Source organism: Mustela erminea, chromosome 1, assembly GCF_009829155.1.
Source record: "Mustela erminea isolate mMusErm1 chromosome 1, mMusErm1.Pri, whole genome shotgun sequence".
Classification (NCBI taxonomy): Eukaryota; Metazoa; Chordata; class Mammalia; order Carnivora; family Mustelidae; genus Mustela; species Mustela erminea.
The window spans coordinates 30,631,998-30,644,606 of NC_045614.1; the positions used below are offsets into that span (position 1 = coordinate 30,631,998).

General features: G+C 51.9%; 1 protein-coding gene across 6 annotated transcripts; it reads right to left on the reverse strand.

Moving 5' to 3' along the window:
* Nucleotides 1-13: 13 nt before the first annotated feature.
* FEZF2 (FEZ family zinc finger 2) lies at nt 14-12,249 on the reverse strand. 6 transcript variants are annotated; one of them, XM_032323991.1, is made up of 9 exons: nt 11,961-12,249; nt 10,978-11,012; nt 7,963-8,111; nt 4,387-4,598; nt 3,376-3,636; nt 2,092-3,009; nt 1,609-1,743; nt 1,277-1,409; nt 14-372 (listed from the first exon to the last, which is right to left on the reverse strand). In XM_032323991.1, exons 6-9 carry the CDS (start codon nt 2,944-2,946, stop codon nt 113-115), a joined length of 1,383 nt encoding a protein of 460 aa, XP_032179882.1. In that variant the 5' UTR covers nt 2,947-3,009; nt 3,376-3,636; nt 4,387-4,598; nt 7,963-8,111; nt 10,978-11,012; nt 11,961-12,249; the 3' UTR covers nt 14-112. The 6 variants fall into 6 exon arrangements, with proteins under 6 accessions (XP_032179882.1, XP_032179874.1, XP_032179891.1 ...); XM_032323983.1 differs by having other exon boundaries at nt 11,926-12,249; XM_032324000.1 differs by lacking the exon at nt 10,978-11,012 and having other exon boundaries at nt 11,926-12,249.
* Nucleotides 12,250-12,609: the final 360 nt, after the last annotated feature.

A 12,609-nucleotide genomic window follows, 5' to 3' on the forward strand; every position in this document is an offset into this window, starting at 1 on the left:
CTCTCTGCTATAGTTTTTTTTTTTAATTTTCTTTTAATTTTAGAAATAAGTTTATACGTGTGATCTGTTTGGGGGCTGGACGGGGCTGGAAGGGAGGGCGAGGCAGTAGCTCTCAGCTCTGCACTGTCCGAGTCAGGTCCTTTGTGGAGGGGGCAGCAGGCCCCACGCTGTCGTGGAGTTTGCGCACGTGTTTCTTTAAGTCAAAGTTTCTGCAAAACCCTTTGCCGCAAGTGGCGCACGTGAAAGGCTTCTTGTCGTTGTGGGTGTGCATGTGGAAGGTCAGGTTGTAGACCTGGTGGAAGGCCTTGTTGCAGATGGTGCATTTGTACTGCTTCTCGCCGCTGTGGGTCAGCTTGTGGTTCTTGTAATTCCCTACGGGAGACCAAAAACAAAAAAAGGAGGGGGGGATGAAGTAGGATTGGGGTGGGGGTGGCCCGCGAGCGTCCCGGGGTTGGCTCAGTTGCCCACGCAAAGACGGCGACGCTTGGCTAGGCGGGCGCGACCTCTCCGAGTGAAGAAGTTGTCAAACTTCGTCTGCATCAAGCAGAAGGCTCTCACGACAGGATGGAGGGCCGAGTCCGGCATAGCCGCCCTGCGCCCCTGCCCCGCCCGGGGCACAGGCCCGAGCAGCGTCCCTCCCGCTGTGCTCGGCTGGCCAGCAAACTTTTGCATAGCCCAGAGACGCACCGGGTCCTTCTCCCGGCTGCTGCCTCGCTGGAAGAAATTCGCACGAACCCGGGCTTCGTCCCTCATTTTCTGTTTATCTTCTCATTTTAAAAGTTACTCCCTCTGTTCCCCCCAGCTACCACCTGGAGATCCAAAAAGTGCGTTGGAAAACCGAAGCCGGGCGCCGGGCCTGGAGGTCTTGGGGACAATAATGGTTTCCCCCAGTCTTGTTATTCCCAGGAGGTGGAGTTTGCCTCGATTTTTTTTTTTTTTTTCATCTGAAAGGGGTGTCCCGGCTACAAAGGCAAGCTTTTTCTATAGGGCAATAGCCTCTCTTTCTCCTACTTCCTTTCCCTCGGCCCCCTTCTTCCTTCCCACCTCCCAAATTCGGAGTCTCCCCATGCAACCAGCCTGACTCCAGCGAGGTCTACTAACCCGGCCCGGAGAGCCTCCACCCAAACCGGTCACAACCCGATTCCAAAGAAATGCTGCGCCCGAGCTGGCAGCTCTCACGCTTCCTCTCTGAGGATCCTTCTTTGCCTTCCCGCTCGGAGTGACCCGCCGAGTCCCGAGGTGAGAGGTGAAGAGAGGGCCTCGCCCTGCACATTACCTTTTTGGTGAAAGCCTTTGCCGCAAAATTCGCAGACGAAGGGCTTGTAGCCCGCGTGGATGCGGATGTGCGTGTTGAGCGTGGAACTGCGGTTGAAGGCTTTGCCGCACTGGTTGCATTTATGCGGCTTTTCCTGCGGAAAGGGGCGCGCGCACAGTGAGGCCAAGGCCCCGGCTAGGAGAAGCCACCTCAGGGGCACCTTGAAGGGGCACCTTGAAGGGATACGGGGCCCCCGGGAGGGGTAAGGGGAACGCTTGCCATCCTCTCCCCAACACCGTCGCTCAGGCGCGGGGTGTTGCGGGCGGGCCGAAGTGGACCCGGGGGCCACGTACCTGGGTGTGGATAATTTTGTGTCTGCAGAGCGTGCTGGCCTGGCGGAAGCCTTTGCCGCAGACTTTGCACACGAACGGTCTGGCTCCGGTGTGGACCGGCATGTGGCGGGTGAGGTTATAGTGAGCATTAAACACCTATGGAAGGACACGAGGGGGCCTTGTGGTGTGTCCGAGAGAGAGTAGAATCAAACTGGGGAGGCCATAGCCTACATCCCCCAACCAACACTCCCTTCAGAAACCAGAGCCCTTTTCATTTCGCAAACCGCTTCCCGACCCACTGTGCCCACGCCAGTCGTGTGTAGCCGCTGACAACGACATCCCCATTTTACAGAGAAGGAAACTGAGGCCCAACTAGGCCCCCAATGTGAGTAGTAGATAACTACTGGGAAGCTCCTGAACTTGAGAAAGGGGCGGTCCAGGCTCCCTCAGGAAAGCAGCTGTCCCTGCTCATCCCTCCCAGCCCCCACGGACCCGGGGCCTCACCTTGCCGCACACCTCGCAGGTGAAGTTTTTGGGCTTGCCGTCCGCAGAGCCCCCGGGCAGCTTGCTGTGGCCCTTCACGCCGCCGCGCTCTGCGGTCAGAGCCGAGTTCTCCTTCAGCACCTGCTCCAGCGGCGCGGGCAAGCGCTCCTTATGGGTATAGGGGGACGGATGGGGGAACTTGTCCGCGGCCAGGCCGGCCAACTTGGCGTTCTCCAGCAAAAAGAGCTTGGGGTGCGCAGCTAGGGCAGCGGGGGCCTGTGCGTTGAGGAGGCCGGATGGGAAGAGGTGGCCTCCGAGGAGCTCAGACGGCGGGTACGCGGCAGAGTCCAGGTAGTTGAAGTAGTAGAGCGAGCCGCTGGCCGGCAGCCCCACCGCCTGGTTGATGACCTGCGGCTTGATGACCCTGCCCGCCGGCAGCGCAGACGGCGCCAGGCCCAGATCGGCCTTGCAGCACACGCCACAGTTGGTTTTGCACAAGCCGCTGGCGCCGCACACCGGGGCCCCCCCGCCACCGCCGCCTCCTCCTCCTCCTCCTCCTCCTCCACCGCCGCCCGCCCGGAGGCTGCTTTTCCAGAGCTCCGAGTAACTGAGCAGCGTCTTGGACGGCACCTCGTAGCCTAGGGGCTGGAGGGGGATCATACAGGGCAGCGGCGAGCAGAGGTTGAGCAATTTCTTGCCCTGGCCACCGTCTGCCTCCAGCGTCCCCGGCCGGGGCTCAAAGGGCGCACGGGGCTCCGACGTCTTAGCCATGATGCGCTCGATGGAGAAGGCCAGCGTCTTGGAAGTGGCCGGCGACGCTCCAGCGCGCGGGCAGGCCGGGGGCACCATGGTCTCCAGGGAAGCCGAGCTGGCCATGGCGCGCCGAGCCGAGCCTTGCCGTGCTGGACTGGGCCGGGGCGCAGCCTCTCTTCTCTAAGTCTGCATTCCGGAAAAGGCAGGGAGGGAAACCGCAATTTAATAAGCACCTTGTCGGGTCCAGGTCACCCATTTGCATTCAAATGAACAGGGGCAGAACAAAGTGCACCCAAGGGTACCAAATTACCGCCCATTAACCCGGCGCGCAAAGGAACCCACCAGCCCCTGCCCTGAGACTTTGAAAGGGGGAAGAAGGGGGAGGGTTTACAAAGGAAAAGGAGAGAGAGAAAAAAAAAGAAAGAAAGAAAAGAGCCTCAAATTAACCCCCCCTGAGCCGTTCCTTGGACCCTGGCCTCCGCCACGCGTGCGGGGAGCTGGACAGTGAAGGGGCAAAGTTAAAGAGGACCAGGAGAGCCACCTCGCATTTACCTCTTTCCCCCACCGCCAAGGAGATGCGTTCCGAGCCATGCAGCGTGTCTCCTCTGTCACATTTTGATGGCAAACATCTTCCCCTCCGCGTGAGATCACTGTCTTTTACATTCAGCTGACATCACATGAAGTCACTTGAAGTGGAATGACATGGGCGGCGGCGCGGCTCCCGTAGCGGCCCCTGTGTTCCCCCGCGCCTGCCGGCCGCCGCCGCCACCGCCCCTCAAACTTTAAAAGGAGGCAACTGGCGCCCGCGCTCCCCTCGGGAAAGTGCGAGCGGTTTGCGAATCGGGAAGGAGGGAAGAGACGGGAGGGGGAGGGGGAGGAATCGTGATGGTTTTGCCGGTGGAAAGAAGGTGGGGGGAGCCCAAACCCAGGCAGAGTTCTGTGCGTGATTCACAACTTTGGGGGCCTATAGGTTTGAGGGACGCGGGGAGGGCAGAGGGTCCTGCACGCGCCGCCCCAAAGGGCCCCTGGGTGTCCGTCTAGTCGCTGAACTATCCCTTAGCCCTCTGCAGCCGAGCTGGGCATCGTGCTAATAAACTGCCATTTACCCACGGAGCCGGCGCCAGCCCCGAACACGCGCAAATGATAATTACCTCATTAGGATGTGGCGCATGGACGCGGGCGCCGCGTTTGGAGGGGGGAACTTGTTAATGGGGAAATATTAATTTATGCAAAAACAACGAGCTCGCCTTGGCTGGCGTCGGAGGTCGGGAGAGAGCTCCCGCCGCCTAAGGACGACCCCGTAGCGTCCGGAAGAGCAAGGCCGCGCGCCCAGATCCCGGGGGGCCTCAGCTCCCTGCGGGTGCGCCTCCCCCTCTCTGGCCGACTCCCCGCCTGCGGCTGGGGGAGACTGCACAGCAAGCTGGAGTACTGTTTGAGATCCTAATCGATCAGAATCGCTGATTTGTGATCGGGTTTTTGAGGCAAAGCCCGGCTCCGAGGCTGGTTTAGGGCTGCGTGCGGGGAGGATTCGGAGGGCAGCTCTCCCTGCTGATGGGTACTTACTGTTTGTATAATTGAGAAGGTCCAATCTCCACCTGTTTAAGGAGCAGATTGAAACAGCAGAACCTCCCCTGGATCCTATTAAAACGTTTTTCCTCCTAAGGCCATTCAGTCGAACCAATTTTCCGAAGTGATTCATAGAGCTGAATTCTGCCAAGGCAGCTCTTTCACTTTTAGCCACTAAAGCACCGCGTGGAACCGGGTTTTGTGTTTTTCTAAAATAAAGAGAAGGATTATCAGAGGGGAGAGGGAGGGGGCTTGAAGGGGGGCGGGCAGAGACTTAGTGTGGCCAGAGGTACAAGCAGAGGGAAGAAAAGGCCCTTTTCTAGACAGGCCCCAAGTAAGTTCGGAGGAATTCAGCGTTTTGTGCCGGGCGCACAAAAGCAGCGCGCTCCACGCTCGGTTTGGAGGGGCTGAATTCATCTGTTTGCAGACCATTCCACCTGCGTATCACAACAAACTGCTCAAAGACGCTCCAGCACTTTCAACAGGCCGGGTGCTCTTGGCGACAACAAAAGTGGTCGAGGCTGAGGGTTCTTATGGGGGTGGGGAGGACGGCTAGCATGAGAGAGAGCGAGAGAATTAGGTTTGGGGAGGAGAAGGAGGAGGTGCAGGGGTTTTTTAAAACTTTTGGACGGTTTTGTTTGCGGGACAATTATATCTTGCCAGCCGGCTTTTGCAAGACCACGAGCTTTGTAGCCGCAACCACAGTTTAAGAGGATTACGGTGGGTATAATATGAGCAAACAGGGTTGAGGGTTTGATAGTGAATTTTATCTCCAAAGATACACGATCTTGTGGAGCCCCAGAAAATGCTACTGGAAGCAAACCCTTTCCTTTTTCACTCAGGAACAGGTCTTGAGAAACTGAGTATCCTGCCCCGAGGCCTCTCAGCTGCAAAACATCCCAGAAAACCATCAAGGAAAGGATGGGAAAGGTCTAGTTGTAACTGAAGGCAAAGCGCTCCTTTTCCCCTTCAGAACTTCTCTCTACTACCCGCTCTCCCTCTGTCGTGCAATTTCAGACCCGATATTGACCTGGCAGGTGAGGGAAAGGAAAAGTGTACTTGGAAAGCAAGGGGAGGGAACAAAGAGATGTCTCCGAGGGAAAGTGGCCTGGAGGGTGACATCAGTGGGTTGATTTTCTCACCCTGCCAAGCTGGGAAACTGCCTCTACTGCCTCTAAATTCAGCAGGCACAAGTCTGTCCCCCTAAAACCCTTCTCCCCAAACTTCGAGGTTTCAAAGCTAGAAAGAAGCTTGCTCGTCTGAAAAAATATTTCCATATACAGCTCACTGAATTTAGATGTTCAGAGAGGCGGAATTCCAGACCCAGTGTACCCCCATCCCTAAAGTTAATGTGAAAACAACACAGCAGAACTCCCCCCCCAACCCCCCCCAACACTCACACCCCACCCCCACCAAACATGAAACAAACCGACAACTCACCCCGACATTGAAATAATATCAATACACCCGCAGGGGCTGAAAACCCGAATTTCCTCCCGACTTTCCTGCGTGTCTCATTCAGTCACCGGCACTGCACCCCAACCCCCTTTCCAAATTGGGTAATTGTTGATCTCGGCAGCACGAAAGATCTGCTGGTTTGAAAGCTCCATCAGGCTGAAAGGCTTCCAGAGGCTTTCCGTGAACCTGCCTGGCCATCCCTAGCGCTTTTTGTAACTGCATAAGCCATCCTGCTCTCCCCGGCATCACAAAGGAGTGCTACCTCCACAGAAAGAAAACATTTGGGTAAAAACAAGTTGCCCCTAATGTGCCTCTCTTTCCAAATGTTGGGTGAATACACTGGCTTTTATAAAAGTATTTAATTAGCTTCCACAAACTTCTTCCCTTGCCCGCAGATTATATTGAAGTGGAGGGTTGGAGACTATTTTACACCTTGCCACTCACATGTTAATTAATCTCTATCTAACCCTAATTGCAGTTTATTCAAGCACCGCTCAACAGCTCACCCACACAATAAACACTGATCCTACTTTTATACATATTACTTCACGTTAACACATTGAGTAATTAACTCCAGTACCAACTAATAGTGCAAACAAATATTTTCTGTAAACGAGATGATTTCAGGCAGAATAAAAGAGGACTCGGGAAACATAGCGCTTGGTGGAGAGAGTGCTGAGATTTCCTTTCGCTGCCCCTCAATCCTTCAAATTCATTCTCATTTGCAGCATTTTTTTTTTTAAGGCTGAAATGTTAAAACAAAGAGGGACAACCTTGGGAATGAAAATTTGACCATTTTATGAAGTTGGTGGCAGAGTTCTGTGAGATGACGGGTCGCTGTTTTTCTACCTACACATTTTTAGTGACTGGGGAGAGGGGATCCAAAATAACTCCACCTGAAGGGCAATAGGAGGCTCCAGGGATACGCAGATGTTTCTGGGATGGGAATCCTTCTACGGAAAAGTTTCCCAAAGCGTCTCACCCTAAAGAAGACCTGTCCTTCAAAGCAATGGTTAAAAGTGGGCTAAGACTGTGGTGATAGAGGTCCCATCTGTCTCCCCAGTCCAGACTGGTACAAAATCTCCACTTTGGAGGTCAGGTGCCTTCGTGGGCAACTGGACCAAGCAAGCCACCTCTCCTGGAGGCACTTGGGTCTTGGCCCAGGCGAGGCCCACTAGGCCTTGAGCGCTCTGCCCCAGGGGCCACATTTGGAGCTGCCCTCCTACCCTTAGGCCCGCCGAAGCCAGCCTCACTTGGATGGTGCGGACCATGGCCCACTACTCCTGGCCTGCCAGGCCTGGCCCCACCGTGGGGTCTTCCTCTGCCCCGAGGCCTCTCAGCCCCAGGTCCCTCTCATTCCCGAACCTCAGCTGAAAGCCAGACGCTTTTGCCTCTGCCCATCTGGCCCACGCTTGGTCCTCAACACCTCGACGACGGTGGGGGAACACCGCCAGAGTTGAGCCTGACGCCCCTGGGCGGCCTGTGCTCTTCCCACGCTGCAGAGCAGGGTGCCAAGGCCGGGCGCTTCTGCGGCTCGGCTGGGCCTGACCCACGCCGCGACCTCGGGGATCTGCGGCTGTGGGACGCCACACCCGTGCCAAGCCACTCGCACACCACTGACTGGGGATCCAGGCTCAACCCCAAGGACTGGAGCGCAATGTTTTAATTGAAATCGCAGGTTTAAGCACAGCTGGCGGCTGTCTATTGATTCGGCAAGGGCTTCTCTTGTGGGAAGCATATTAAATATGACTGGCGCGGCTAGAGCCTCCCCTCTCCTCCTGCCCCCTCCCTCTGGCCTTTTTATGGTCACTAACCCGAACACTGCAATGATGACTTTTGTTTCAATTTTTTTGTTGTTTAATGCCAGGAATCGCCCTCACTTGAGGACAAATTACTTAGCAGATGCCTTCCCGGGGTGTAGACAGCCTCAGAGGAAAATCTCTTCCTTGAAAAAAAGCTCACACTTTACACCACTACCGGCATGACCGAGGGGAAAGGCAAGCATTTCTACCATAGAAAAGGTGTTGCAGTTCCAGCTCTGGGCGCTCGTATCTGTCTGTTGGATCTAGATGGCAAGAGGCACTATTATTTTAAATAGTATTATTATTTTCTCACCTGAGTCTTAGGTTGCAATACTTAATACATCCTCCTGCTATCTCCCCAAGGAGCTGAGCAGCTTGGGGGCAGACGGTGTGCTCCAGGCTGCCGGGCTTGGGGAAACACCCACCGGGCGGATTCGATGTTTTCTCCCCGCTCCGCCGTAACTTGTTTGGAAAACAAAACAAAAACCCCAAATCAAACTTCATGGTTGAAGCACTCTCCCCCCTTCCCTTCCTCCCTTTCTTACTTCTTCCTAAAGGGATATTTAGGATCTGATTTACATGGTGCCACGCTTAACCGCTGAAAATAGATTAACTTCTGCAGAGAAAATTTTCTGCGATCTTTTTTTTTTCCCCCCAACCCCCTACCCCCCCCCCCCACCCCAGGAAGCATTTTATTGAAAACATTCGGACCGGCTTGCCAGGAGTGGGCTTGTCCAAGGCTCAGGGGCCTCCGCCTTCGGTGCGCGGTTTGCAGGATTAGTGCGGCCAAGAGACAAAGAGCCCCAGATACCCCGGCCAGACGAGGCCGGGCGCGCCCGGAGAGCTCCCGGGTTCCGGATCCCCGCACAGAGCGCTTGAGCACAGTCTCGGGCCCGGGCCTCCAGGGACAGATGGGCCAGAGCCGACTGCATCTGCCCGAGTCCTCAGGGAGGCTGCGGCGCCCACAGCCAGGGTGGCCGAGTGCCCGTCCCACTGCACCCGGCGGCGGTTTTGCAGCACCCGTTGCATTTGGGGACTAGTTTGCAAATCTCAGTGCACCCACAGACTGGTTTTCACCCTTGAACGCGAGAGGCGCCTATAAGCCAAGGGCGGCCGGCTTTGCAGCCAAGAGGAGAATCAGGCGGTGGTGCAAACCCATCATGATTTCCAGAATCCTCCCAACCCCCTCTGCAATCACATCAGAGGACATTAGCTATGTATTTGGAAACCTGGAAATTCGCACTCCTAGGCCAGGGGGATTCTCCCCCAAGAGCAGATCTGCAGTCTCTACCCATTCCAGTTTAGTGCGCTCTACTCTCTGACTACTGGATGCATATATAATCACAAATTAAATACACGTTTAAATATGTATGTAATTAAGTGTACATATTTAAATATATATTATATATGCATTATGTATGCTCATTGTGTATATACGTATGTGTATATGTATATATATTCACTGCTATCGACAATCCTTCGCTTAGAAATGCCATTTAATTAGGAATCTGATCCAATACCCTCACGCAGCAGTTTGTCAGCGGACATGTCATTTTGTGAGGCGCAGTGGGGAAAACAGGCACCTCATGCAAAAGTGTTTTCCTCTTGCGATGCGGTTTTGGTGTGCAACCCAGAGGAAACAATCATTTCTGAAGAAGGATATATTACACACCCATATGCATATATACATACATATATGGGTGTGTGATATATACATATTGTGTGTGCATATATACACACATACACAGGAAATGAAAAGGAGTTTTGGTAAGTAACTGGCCTTGCCTAATTCGGGTACTGAAGATTTCTGACTTCCTGGGAAGACGGCTTAGGATCCTCCGCGTTATTTAACTTGGCAGCTAGTTAAACTCCCCGGTGGAGCCTGCCCAAAGGTATTAGCGTTAAGTGCTGAGAGCTGGAATTAAGCCGGCAGGGAAAAGGAAGGACTGGAAGGGGCAAAGGGGTGAGAGGAACTGATTTCAGATTTGTCCAAACTTCTGGAAATTTGCTGGGCAGCATAGGTCTGCATTGGCTGGCCCACTGGAGAAGAACCTGAAATGCTAGGATCACTTCTGAAGCCAGTCTGTCCATTCTCTCCTTTGGTGGGTGGTTTGGTTTGGCGTGGCTTGGCTTTGACAGGCATTTCCCCGGTGTGAGGGCAAAAAGTTCTTTCCAGCCTGGTTTCTTGAGGTCTACACTATTAAGCTGAATCCCATCTTCTCCACTCCTGGGTCAAGATTTCCGTTTAAGTGCTCCCCACTGGTGGTTTGTAGATTAACTTTGGTAAAGACAAAATGGCAATGGCGAGGACACTGAGTAGAGTTCCAGCAAGAATGAATCAGCCTCTTGTTGCTTCCCTTGAGGTCTCCCTCACACACAGACCCTCTCTTTTTGGGGAATGAAGCTAGGGTAGCAATCATTAGATGATGACTTATTACTGAGGGCCCATGCTATGCCAGACACGGTACTAAGCTAATGCCCACTCTACTCAGTTCTCACTTTTTCCTATGAAGTATATAGTCATATGTCTATTAGACAGACTTGAAGAAATTGATGCTCTTGGAGACTAGATAACATGTCCAAGGTCACATGACCAGAAAGAGTTTGTTTTCAGAACCGGGTTGTTCCTAACCACCATACTAAAAATCCAGAGCTAAACAACGAGCCTGAACGACTAGCCGAGTGTAAATTGGGACACTTTGAAAACCTGGTTGGCAGTAGCTACTAAAGTTGAATATTTGCATTCCTTAGGATCCAGCAATTTCACTCCTAAATATATACTCAACAGCAGTGTGTTCCTATGTTCACTCAAAGACGTGGACTAGAATGTTCATAGCTGTGCTATTGGTAATAGTCCTAAACTGGAAATTGAATAACCATCAAGTGTGGAACTCATAAATAAATAAATAAAGGTATGTTCACGAAATGAAATGCTACATTCATCAATAAAAATCAACAAAACACTGCTATACTAAATAGCACCAATGAATATCATAAACAATATTGAACAAAAACAGATCCAAAAGACTACATATTGCATGATTCCATTTTTAAAAGTTCAAAAATAGGCAAAATTGGGGGATACAAAGCAGTAGGCAGTTCTGAGGTGCTAGTAAGGGTTCTGATTTGTGGATATTTATCAAGATGTGTACACTTATTTGAATATCTTTATGTATTTGTTCTACTCCTATATAATTGATAAATATACTTATTTGGTCACTTTTCTATATATCTATTATAATATCTCTATTAGCTGTTAAAGAAGTTAATAGCATTAAGTTGTCTGACTTGCTTCCCTTCCCCAGATCCCGAAAGAGACAATGCTCACCTGCCTTTTGAGGAATTCTCCTTGACCTTCTTCCTCTAGACCAGACAATTCCGTTAGTTAACTGGCCTCGCATATAGACTTCTAAAAAGAAGCTGCTACCAAATTCCTAACACAGTTGTCTTTGGAGCCTGGACCATTGATCCAACTTCCCAGGGAACCTGCAATGGGCTCAGAAATGCTTGGCTCAATGAGAGGATTTCATTTGAAGCATTTTTCACACCCAAGACCTCAGAGGAAGGATGGCAGCTGTGACCTTGGACCCGTGCCCTTTGCCAGGGCACCAGGTGAAAAATGTTAGGCCAGGAACTGCCTCAAACTTTCCAGAGACACAATTTGGCAAGTGGCCTTGGGAAGTGGAGGGTCTGGTTGAAGGCAGGAGCGTGGGGGTATGGGCTGATGGTAGGAACTGGCATTAATAGAAAGTCTTGGCAAGTCTTTAGAGCTCAACTCACTGGGTCTTGGCCCTAGACAAGACCAGGAGAAAAAAAAGACAGAATCTTGGCTCTCTGGCAAGTGACCCAGTTAGCAGAACTAGCGGTTTTGCTCTGGGAGAGGGTGGCAAAGTTTATTTTAGCAGGAAAAAGCCTTGGGATACAGAAACCAAACCAAATACTTAACAATCCCTTTGTGCAAATCTCTGGTGAATTCTGCCAGTGGGACTGGTTACAAATCTGATCTCAGCACTTTAAGAAAGATACCCAGAGCCTACAACTAAAGCAATTAAGGGAGGAGTGAAGAGGTAAGAACTGGAACTCTAATTTAGATAGACTAAAAATAATTCTCTGGTCCTGAAAGAGTGAGAAGATATAAGACCCAAGGTGATATAATTAATTCATTAGTTAGCCAGCACACCTATCTTGAGATTTTTCTATATTGAGCACCATATCTAGATGCCACAGATACAGTGCTTACCGACATAGACATGATCCCTGCCCAGAAGCAGCTTACATTCCTTCATTCAGCCGATAGACATGGGTCACTACCTTCTGCAAACCAGGCTTTGTGTCTGGAAATGGAGAATGGCTAATCGGTGTGGCTAGGCTGGTCCAAGATACTCAAAGACGGCAGTTAGAGGGAAAAAGCAAAAAACAAACAAACCAAAAGAACTCCCTGACAGGGAAGTTAGAAAGTTTAAGAAACTTCCCATTCCAACAGAGGTGGCATGCTGAACTAATAAAGAACAGGTTTCTGGAGGCTTCTGTGATGGGTCGGTGAATTCCTCCTTTGGCAGCTTGCTCCCTGGTGATGTTTCTAGAGATAGGATTCTGGTCTGGATGGACTTGGGTCCCCCTGGAACACACTATTATGGCATAATATAGAATATCATCCTGGGTTTTGTAGGGCTGTCTTTGTGGCACTGAGGGTTCTAGAATCAGTTCGAACACTGGCTTATCAGTCAGCTGTGTATCCACAGGCAGGTTGGAAAAACTCTCTGCAAGCTGGAGTTGCCCAGCTTTGACAGGAGATGGACATCTTCTTGGGCACCTGGTGGCGAGGACTAAATGAGAACTAAATGAATATGGAGCTCAAGCACTCGTTTCTGGCCAAGGAAAGCACTTCATGTGTGTTTGCTATTGTTATCCATACCATGGTCCTTCAGTCTGCCTGGAGGAGGAGGAAGAGGGCAAAAAA

Coding starts and splice junctions, on each gene's coding strand:
- FEZF2 (XM_032323991.1), bottom strand. CDS start 2,946: ATGGCCAGCTCGGCTTCCCTGGAGACCATGGTGCCCCCGGCCTGCCCG. Junction 1,744..2,091: donor CCTGCGAGGTGTGCGGCAAG/GTGAGGCCCCGG, acceptor GTCCTTCCATAG/GTGTTTAATGCTCACTATAA. Junction 1,410..1,608: donor ACAAAATTATCCACACCCAG/GTACGTGGCCCC, acceptor CCCTTTCCGCAG/GAAAAGCCGCATAAATGCAA.